Source organism: Nicotiana sylvestris, chromosome 11 (genome assembly GCF_000393655.2).
Source record: "Nicotiana sylvestris chromosome 11, ASM39365v2, whole genome shotgun sequence".
Classification (NCBI taxonomy): Eukaryota; Viridiplantae; Streptophyta; class Magnoliopsida; order Solanales; family Solanaceae; genus Nicotiana; species Nicotiana sylvestris.
In genome coordinates this window covers 149,845,883-149,855,849 of record NC_091067.1, presented here as the reverse complement: position 1 = coordinate 149,855,849, position 9,967 = coordinate 149,845,883, and the positions used below count along the sequence as shown (strand labels likewise).

Here is a 9,967-nt window from a genome sequence, read left to right as displayed (position 1 = left end):
ACTGTTCTTGTGAATCCTTTCATCATCCACTTTCAACTTGTTCAGAGTGGAGAGAGGGCAATTGTTTGCCCTAGAACCATTGTCGACCAATACCCGGGTAACTACGGAATCTTCGCATTTCACTACAAGATAGAGGGCTCTATTGTGCTCAGTACCCTCAACGGGTAACTCATCATCAGAAAAAGTGACTCTGTTTACCTCAAATATCTTATTGGCTATCTTTTCCAAATGGTTTACTGATATTTTGTCAGGAACATGAGCCTTGTTCAGGATTTTCATCAAGGCCCGATGGTGCTCGTCTGAATGGATTAACAATGATAACAATGAAACCTGAGCAGGCGTCTTCCTCAACTGCTCCACAATGGAATAGTGTTGCACTTTCATATTTCTCAAAAACTCTTCTACTTCTTCTTTGGTCACATCTTTCTTCACTAGCACTGGGTTATCTTTGGAGGTTGTAGCTTTTCTTAACTCCTCCGGGGCAAAACATCTCCCCGAGCGAGTCAATCCATGGGTCTCATAGACTTCTTCTTTAACTTCTTTTCCCTTGTAAGTCACTGTCACCCGTTCATAATTCACGGGACAACCTTGTTGTTGACTATCAGTAGCTGGGTTACAGGTTTGATAATGACAGGATCTGTGCGAGCACCCTCCACAATTACGACAGGCTTGTTCACCACTCCTGGAACCACCACTTTTGCTTTTTCTTGTTTCACTGCAACATCACTTGAGGACCCCTTCTTGAATACCACAGATGGTTCACTGTTTGCCCTGCCCAACCTGATCACTGACTTATCACTCGTTAACTTTTCAACCGGCCTGCCTTTACTGGACCGAATCATCATGACGGTCTGCGAAGGCTTCTTAGGCCCCCCTCCCTTATGCACTATCTCGATCATATTTGTCTCATGATCGGCCGACCATGGGTTCTGGTTGATATCGGGCGCCTCCAGAGCTTAGACTTCGATCCGATTGGTATCAATAAGCTCTTGAACAACTGTTTTCAATTGCCAGCATTTCTCCATGTCGTGCCCCAGAACAATATTCGCAACTTACAGAATGATCAAGATTTCTCGGGGGAGGATTTGGCAGTTTTGGCTCGATCGGCTTCAGCATATCCAATTGTCTCAACCTGTGGAACAAACTAGTATAGGACTCTCCCATTGGAGTGAAGGTTTTCCTCTTCTGCAACCTCTCGTTCTTAAATGCTTGATTGGGCCGGAAACCTGATCCAGGAGGGTTTCGGTAGGCTCGTGGGGGTGGATAGCCATTTTGTGGAGCTGAGTATGTATTTTGTGGGATTGACGCACGCCATTGTGCATGGGCTGGGGGTTGGCTGTATGTTTGGGCATGGTGGACAGAAAAATGGGGGTCTGGTGGTAGGTAGTAGTGTTGGGGTGGATTATACGGGGTATGGGGATAGGTTTGGTGGTGGGGTCGGGGCTGATTATAGTAATGTGATGGGCCCCTAGGTCCGAACCAAGCTCCCGAATCAATTGTTGCCACGTCCTCTTTCTTCTTCTTTCCAATTACTCCCCCAGTTCCACTTTGAATGACCTGGATGGTTGACTTAATAGCCGAATAGCTCATGATTTTGATTGACTTAAGTCCTTCTTCTACCATAGCTCCCATCTTTACCACTTCGTTGAAGGACTTGCCTATAGCTGATACCAGATGACCGTAATAAGTAGGTTCTAAAGCTTGCAGAAAATAATCTACCATTTCACTTTCTTTTATTGGAGTGTCCACCCTTGCTGCCTGCTCTCTCCACTGGAAACCATACTCCCTGAAGCTTTCATTGTGCTTTTTCTCAATCTTTGTCAAGGACAAATGATCCGAAATAATCTCGAGATTGTATTGGAAGTGACAAGCTAATGCTTGTGCCAGATCGTCCCATGTATACCACCTTCCGTGATCTTGCTGAGTGTACCACTCCAGCGCCGAACCACTCAGACTTTGACTGAAGTATGCCACTAACAACTCGTCTTTCCCACCAGATCCCCTCATTTTGCTACAGAAACCTCTCAAGCGTGCCACTGGATCACCATGCCCATCATACAAATCAAACTTGGGCATCTTAAACCCTGCCGGCAATTGAACGTCTGGGAACAAACATAGATCTTTGTAAGCCACACTTACCTGACCACCCAACCCCTGCATATTCCTGAATGACTGTTCCAAGCTCTTAACTTTCCTAAACATCTAATCCTGCTCGGGATTTTTAGGTGGCTTCTCAGTTTCCATAGGGAGGTCAAAATAAGGAGTGTAGGAATAAGGTTTTAGAGCTTTAAAAGTGGGCTCCGAGGGGTAATATTGGTTGTCGTGAGTCTGGAATAACGGCTCACTAGAGGATTGGTGTAGTGCAGCAGGTGGGGGCGCCACAAAAATGGGAGTAACTGGTGGAGGAGGGTACGAGACTTGTTTGGGTGGTGGATCTTGTGATGTATAAGAAGTGGTGCCGTGGCATTGTTGGTAGATGGGAAAGGCAGGAGATGAGTTCACAGTGGGAGGTTCCTGAGGCTGAGCCAATGGCAGGATATAAGAAGGGTTGGCTGGGTAAGCTGGCGGTGGGTGCCCTTTTTCCCATGCCTGGTACATTTCGGCCATCTGCTATTTCAGCTTATGCACCTCTTCTTTCAGATTAGCCTCCGGTGTAACTAGGCTCCAGTTCACCTCTAGATAGATCTCGTACTTGAGTCTTAGGCTCCAAGAACCTGCACTGATGCCAAATCCGACGCACTTTTTCTTTTGGGAAAGCGGCCTTCGGTTCCAACTCAATGACCTGCTGACTCAAATCCTCATCGTGTGGGATGGTCTGGTATCAGCCTAACTAAATTAGAACTCGGTGTGGAGCATAAGGCTGGATACTCCGAAGACCCATCAACAGCAGAAAACATACCTCAACCGACATATAAATTACTTCACTGACCGAGAGCCACCCGAACGTCCATCTAAGTGTCGTGAAGGTATTGATTTTGCAACTGTTGTATTTCTTCCTCCATCAGAGCCATCAAATCATAACAGTGTTCCCTTTCAGCTTTAAAATCTTTGGCCTGCTTGGCTGCCTCATTCTCGAGAGTAGTTACTCTTCTCTTCAGGCTGGTGATTGTCCCTTCATATCTTCTTTTCATTTGTTGCACAAACTGTGTCCGCCCTTCTGCATTCTTTGCCAATTGAGCCCGAACCTTTGCTAGATTGACCTCGAACTTCTCTAGGTCATCTTGTCACCCAAGTGCTTTCTTTCTCAGACTGCTTATAAGCCATTTATCCGCTCGACTTCTTTTCGGGTTTCTGGCAGCTATTCTCATTTTTCGGATTTGAGCTTTGAGGGCCTCATTTTCCTGAGTGAGCCTTTTCTTTTCCCCTTCATTTTCAGCGGCTTGCAAACCATTCTCAAACTGAAGATCCCTGACTTGCTTTTCCATCTTTCTTATGGTAGCCCTGTACTCGTTTTCTTTGGTCAACCAGTCCCATTGCACCTGTGCTTCGTCGATGAATTGTTGGACATGGGGTCTCTTTGCGGGCCGTTCGGGCTCTTGATGAACTTGAGATCTTTTACCGTACCAGGCAGTGTAACTAGGCTCTAGCTCGCCTCTGGATAGATCTCATACTTGAGTCTTAGGCTCCAAGAACCTGCACTGATGCCAAATCCAACACACTTTTTCTTCTGGGAAAGCGACCTTCGGTTCTAACTCAATGACTTGCTGACTAAAATCATCATCATGTAGGATGGTCTGGTATCAGCCTAACTGACGTAGAACTTGGTGTGGAGCATAAGGCTGGATACTCCGAAGACCCATCAACAACAGAAAACACACCTCAGCTGACATATAAATTACTTCACTGACCGAGAGCCACCCGAACGTCCATTTGATCTTGTTTGCAGTCAAGGATCTCAAGTGGGCATGCCATGCTTCTGTACCATCCGGGAACTCATAACCCTCTACCCACTTTTCAAGTTTTTCAATACATTCGAGACCAGTCATACAACAATTCAGATATCCCGGGCGGTGGAAAAGGTGTTCCTCTATCCATAGTTGTAACAAAATATTGCACCCTTCAAAGAACTTTCCTCCTCCTCGGCAAAGGGTCAGAGGTCGGTAAATTTCTGCCAAGATCAGCGGCACTATGGTCCCATTTTCCTTTTTCATCATAAAGTCAGCTATCCCCACGAGCCCCAACTCTATGTTCCTGTCTTTTTTGGGGTAAATCAAAATACCCAGGAACGCCACTATAAAAGTTAATCCTCTCTGAGCTTCCCACTTGTCTTGGTTTCCTAAGTAAGTAAGGCCGGTGTCTGGCGCCTCGAAGCCACGAGGATACCCGTAACATCGGTACAGAAAGTAGAAGTTATAGAATCCTTTGGCCAAATTTCCATTTCGGATGTCCCGAATGATGTTTAACAGGTCCAAATATTTGTGAGGGGTTACTGTTCTAGGTGCCACCGGGTATTGATTTCTAAGATTCCCATCGAAACCGGTGTAGCCTGCTATCTCTTCTAGTGTAGGAGTTAGCTCGAAATCAGCAAAGTGGAATATATTATGTGCTGGGTCCCAAAATGGTATCAAGGCCTCAATTATGTCCTTTCTCGGCTTAACTTTCAAGGGCCCGACAAGACCGCCCAACGCTTTTGTCACAATTTTTCTGCTATCTTCCCCCAAATCATGCCACCACATATGTAGCTCAAACGGGATCTCTTCACGGACTGAGAAAGGTTCATTTTGAATTGTGCTCATCCTGCACATTTATTAAGGTGATTTTAATTAAGAGAAAAATTATGACTCATTTCGACTAAGAAAGAGTGATCACTATTTTTTTTTGAAATAAAAATATCCGGCTTTGCCAATACGGCCTTTCAGCACTTCGAGGATAAAGATTTTAAGGCTGTGTTGGCTAACCGGCCCAAAATCTTGAAAAATGACCAAAGGCGGCTGTTCTTGCAAAAACAGCCTTCCGACGCCCTTTTGAGGGACATTCGACTATTTTTGACAAGAATGACATCACCTTACTTATTTGCAATAAAAATAAAATTTTGCTCTTTTTGGGCTATTTTTGCAAAAAAGAAGTTGGGCCCGATGGGGGTTGCCTATATATCCCACATCCGGTGAGAATTAAACTGGCGTAGTTCGGGCAGATAAAACTATTTTTGAAAACAAGATTTTCTCCTTTTTCTTCCTTTTCTTTTTTTCATTTTTTTCAAAAATTTGGCAGAGTTTCAGTACCTTTTGTACATTGGTTTTTCAAAATAGGAATTATCTCACTTAACCCTCACACTGCTATTTCCCAACTTTCTCCTATTATTCAAAAGCCGGTCAGCATGCAAATCCGAAGCAAATAAATGCACAAGTAGCAAGCAAGATGCATCAGGATGGTGTTTTCATTTCTGGTACATCTGTCCTAGACAGACCCAACCCCTCTGTTGAGTCTCCAAAGTCAAATGCACGTGATGCAAGCAAACGTTCCTACTAGGGATCCGGCATGAGGTCTTGTTATACTAGGTTTAAAACCTAGGTTTATTGTTCTAAACTTGGCTTACCCGAGCGGACAGCTCGAGCCGGGGGTGGGGTGGGGGGCAGCGTACCGGGAATACAGAAGCTTCACCGGCTTTGCAACTTGTCCGAACCTTGTTCTAAAATTTGGGATATGACTCTAACAGAAAAGAAGTCACACGAAGTTCACCCTTCTACATGATTTAGAAGACTCAGAGAGAGGAAGAGTTTCGTAGAAGTTTATATACAGTTCACAGAATATCAAAGCGGTAAAGCAACATTTAGCACATTAGGCCCAAACATGTGAATAAAACCAGATAATAAATAAAGCCAAATATAACAATTCATCTAAGCTCGAATTCTAAACCCTAAACCAAGAGTTCTAGGTTCTTGTCCCCATCAGAGTCGCCAGAGCTGTCACACCTCCTTTTTCCTACACCCCGGGAAGGGTATAAGGGAGTTTTTTCCCAATTAAAGTGACAATCGAAACTGGATTATTTTTATATTATTCAATCAGAGTCGCCACTTAGGATAATTTATGGTGTCCCAAGTCACCGGTTCAAATTCCGAATCAAGGAAAGATTGACTTTGTTTTACAGTCCGCGAACACAGAAATCCGAGTAAGGAATTTGTTAACCAGGGAGAAGGTGTTAGGCATTCCCGGGTTCAGTGGTTCTAGCATGGTCGCTCACTGTTATTATTGGCTTAATTATACTTTCAAACCTGGGTGTATTTTAACTTTAAAACCGTTTTTATTCATTTTTAAGAAGATTCCAATGTTACACAAAACATGCCTTTGGATCACGCCGCATGAAATGCACCCGCAGTCCGCGACATATTTTATTTAATGTTGTTAGGATTTGGATTTAGGTCACATGAAATGCACACCCGAGTTTAGGGAAGCTAATTACTAAAATAACGCGCCTAAAGCAACTACGCGTTTTTAACTTTGCGAGGGCCATGGAAAATTCGATAAATGGCGTGCCTCGAATTCTAAAAAAATTAAAATATTAATTAAGTGAGGGCCATGCATTTTGAGGTTTTATTTGGCGTGGCCCACCTCGATTTCAATTTTAAAGGGAATTCAAAACTAAGCTTTTGAGGACCATAAATTGTACATTTGGCTAATATGGCACGCCTCAGACTAAACTAGGGGAGCTAATTAATAAAAGGGCGAGGGGATCCAGAATTATTATAATAAAGGGTAAAATTCAACGATGAATGGACTGGAATGTCTGGCCCAATCCTTATATTGAAGGCTCGGACGTTTACGCACAAAGCAACGAGGAAAATTGGGCTCACTTGAAGCCCAAAAGTGCCTATGCACACCAGGGAGTCAGCGTTTCTGAACAATTGGGCCATACACCATAGCCCAGTGCAGGACTCAAGCACATAAAACGGATCACATATTGTATTGCTTCATGGAGAATTAAAATAACTACTAATTATCTTAAAAAGATACAGAACACATTTTAGTGTCAAATTGTCAGTATGATGAAAATATAATCATATAATACTCATTCATAGCCCCTGGCGATTTTAAAATCCCATTCCATTCCTCATTTTTAAACATACAGTACTACGTGGTTTCAAAAAGAGAAGAATAAGCACGTATCATATTACGACCAAAAACACTCACGCAAGTGCACGTGATCATCAAGTAATAGAGTAGTTAGTAGAGTATCTTTCCCACGAAGACTTATGATTAACTGTTGACTAATTCAAACTCAATTAATTTGTCTATCCAAGAGGTTTTTTACAAAATAAAGATGTAATTGTTTTACTACCTAAACTACCAAGCAATAATCTAACTAGAGCAATTAACCAAACAAATAACAATTTCGAGTAACAAACAATAGGAGAGGATATTCCAGGGTCACAGGCTAGTTAACAATCGTGTTATGTTCTTGGCTTAAAATGACTAATCGATTTATCTGGATTGTTGATTGACAGGGTTAATGTTACTCATAAGAATCTGTCGAGTTCTTACTCGCCTATTCAAGTTAACTCAATGCCTATATGTCTATGGAATTAAGATTAACAAGAATGCATTTACAATTCCTGTATTTCAACCAAGCAAGGCAATTGGGTATATGTCTATCCCAATTGCTAATCCGTTCCCCGAGGCCCGGGTTCAAGAACTTTCTCTATTTAATTCTATATGCAATCTAAGGTTCCCACTTTCGAGTTCAACTAAAGATTTGTAGATAGTATTTCACTGTTAGCTACTCAGCAAAATAATTAAAAGCAGAATTAAATAAACAACCTAATATGATAAACCAACTTTGTCAAATTAAACTTCAAACAATAACATTCATGTTTCACCCATGACCCTAGAACAATGGGTTTTAGCCCCTCATACTAGTGTTCATCACAAATAGGTTCAATTTCATCACAAATAGCAAAAACCAAGAGAAGAAAAGAAGAACTTGATGGTCAAATCTCCTCCTTGCCTCTTGCCTCTCTCTATTTCTTGCACTAGACTCTGAAAACCTTCCCTTTTCTTCCTTGGGCGAGCTTGACTTTATATAGGTTAAGTGAGTTATCCTCTAGATTTCCAATTCTACCCCTAAATAACTCTTCCCGGATTTTGGACTAGCGCGATCGCGCACCTGGCCGTGCATCTGGGCGTGCTAGTTGGCTGGGATTCTATCATGGACGCGCTAAAAGGAGCGCGGTCGCGCACCTGGGCACGCATGTCCAGTTATGTGTTTCATCACTTCTTTTCCTCGTCTTCAAGCGTACTCAGCTCTGAGGGGTCTTTCTTGATCCAAAATGGTTCCAATCACAACTTTTTAAGGCATCACATAGGCTCCTCATACTGCAAGGTATACAATTCACAATTAGAGCCTATTTTCCATCAATTAACCATATTATGATATTGGAATATAATCAAGTGGGGGCATAAACAATCGCCAAATTACCTAGATTTAACCTATTATCAACACCCCACACTTACTTCATTGCTAGTCCTCGATAAATCAAACTATACATTCTAAAGGTTCCTTCACTCAACCATTTCCCCTAACGCCCTACACCCAGAACAATTTACATACATTACGCCTAGCAGTGAACAATCCTAGCCTCAAAAGTCGACTCTTCAAGTGTCATGCAATATTCATACTTCCTCAACGTACTCTACACAGAAGTCAAGACTTGATTTTCCATCACGAATCGTATGCCCTCACAATCAAATCAACGAAAATTGAATCAATCCACACATTCGCATCATATGCTCACATATATCAAAGAAATCACTCACCCTCACAAAAGAAGTCACATGCATGCAATTGGTACCATAAGCTTGCCTTTAATGTAAATCTCTACTAATGTAGGGTTGCTCGACCCAAAATCAATTAGGACTTTTTCATGGTTGTAATGTGGACTAAGGGACGGGTAGGATATACTTAGAAATATTGACTAACCCTCCTAAGCACTTTAACACATCACATGAGCAACTTTAGCGCAAATTCTTCAACCCACTTCACTTCCACAAACAATATCACCCTACAAATACTTCCTTCTTCTTTAAGCACTATATTAATTCATACCCACTAGCTGGAACAAGACACAATGTATTCCTCTCTCTTTTTTCCCCAGTTTATTCTTCTTTTCACTCAATTTCCGCTAGTGGTGTATTAGTTTACAAAACAAGTGCACCTTTCTTCCTTTTATTGGTTCCACTCAAAAGCCACCCCACACTTAGTTCCTTCTTACTCCTTTTAGCGCTCATCTCACAATTAAAGTGCTTTAAGAGGTAAAAGGATCAAAACAATGTCAATTAAGAACAAAAAGGGTATAGACTCGTAATGCGGGTGCCAAACAAAAGTCCATAGGCTCAAAAGGGTTAACTAGGGACAAATTTTATTTGTGACAAGCACTTAAGCTCAAAAAGATCAAAGAAAGCCTAAAATCATTTTTCAAACCGAGCATCACCTAAAATTTTGCTTCAACTCACATACCGGGAAAGTTCTAGACACAAGTACATTACATGGACTACACAAAAACCTCACCACACATGGTATAAGACTCATTCCAGATCAGCTCATTAAGACGCACCGTTATGAGCATTCAATTCAACAATAAACATAGAGATTAAGGCATTTTAGTGAGATTCAACAAATAAGACTAAGCATTAGACTCTAGGGTCTATTGTGTTCAGGTGTGTCAACGCTATGGGTTCTCTTTTGATTCTCTAGCTCGTAGCCCATTAACCTAATCTACAATTCGAAAAGAAAACGAAATAAAAAGAAAACTACCTATACCCGGTTCAAGTTAAACCCTTGGAAAAGAACCATGGCCTAAAGAAAAACCAAGGGGGAGTTGCTACACTATTTAAGAAAAAAAATAAAAATAAAAAATAAATTTTTTTTGGTGTTTTCTCTAGACTAACTTTCCTCAAGAAAATTATCTAAAGGATCCGTCATCAGGAAGAGTCTACGTATTTGCCCTTTCTTTTCTCAACTCAGTACCTCAAG

At 41.9% G+C, this 9,967-nt stretch overlaps 1 protein-coding gene across 1 annotated transcript; it reads right to left on the bottom strand.

Annotated features, from left to right (window-relative positions):
- Window positions 1–575: 575 nt before the first annotated feature.
- On the bottom strand, window positions 576–2,202 carry LOC138881832 (uncharacterized). The gene is made up of 2 exons (XM_070162115.1): window positions 1,481–2,202; window positions 576–771 (listed from the first exon to the last, which is right to left on the bottom strand). The coding sequence occupies exons 1-2, from the start codon at window positions 2,200–2,202 to the stop codon at window positions 576–578; spliced, it is 918 nt and encodes a 305-aa protein (XP_070018216.1).
- Window positions 2,203–9,967: the final 7,765 nt, after the last annotated feature.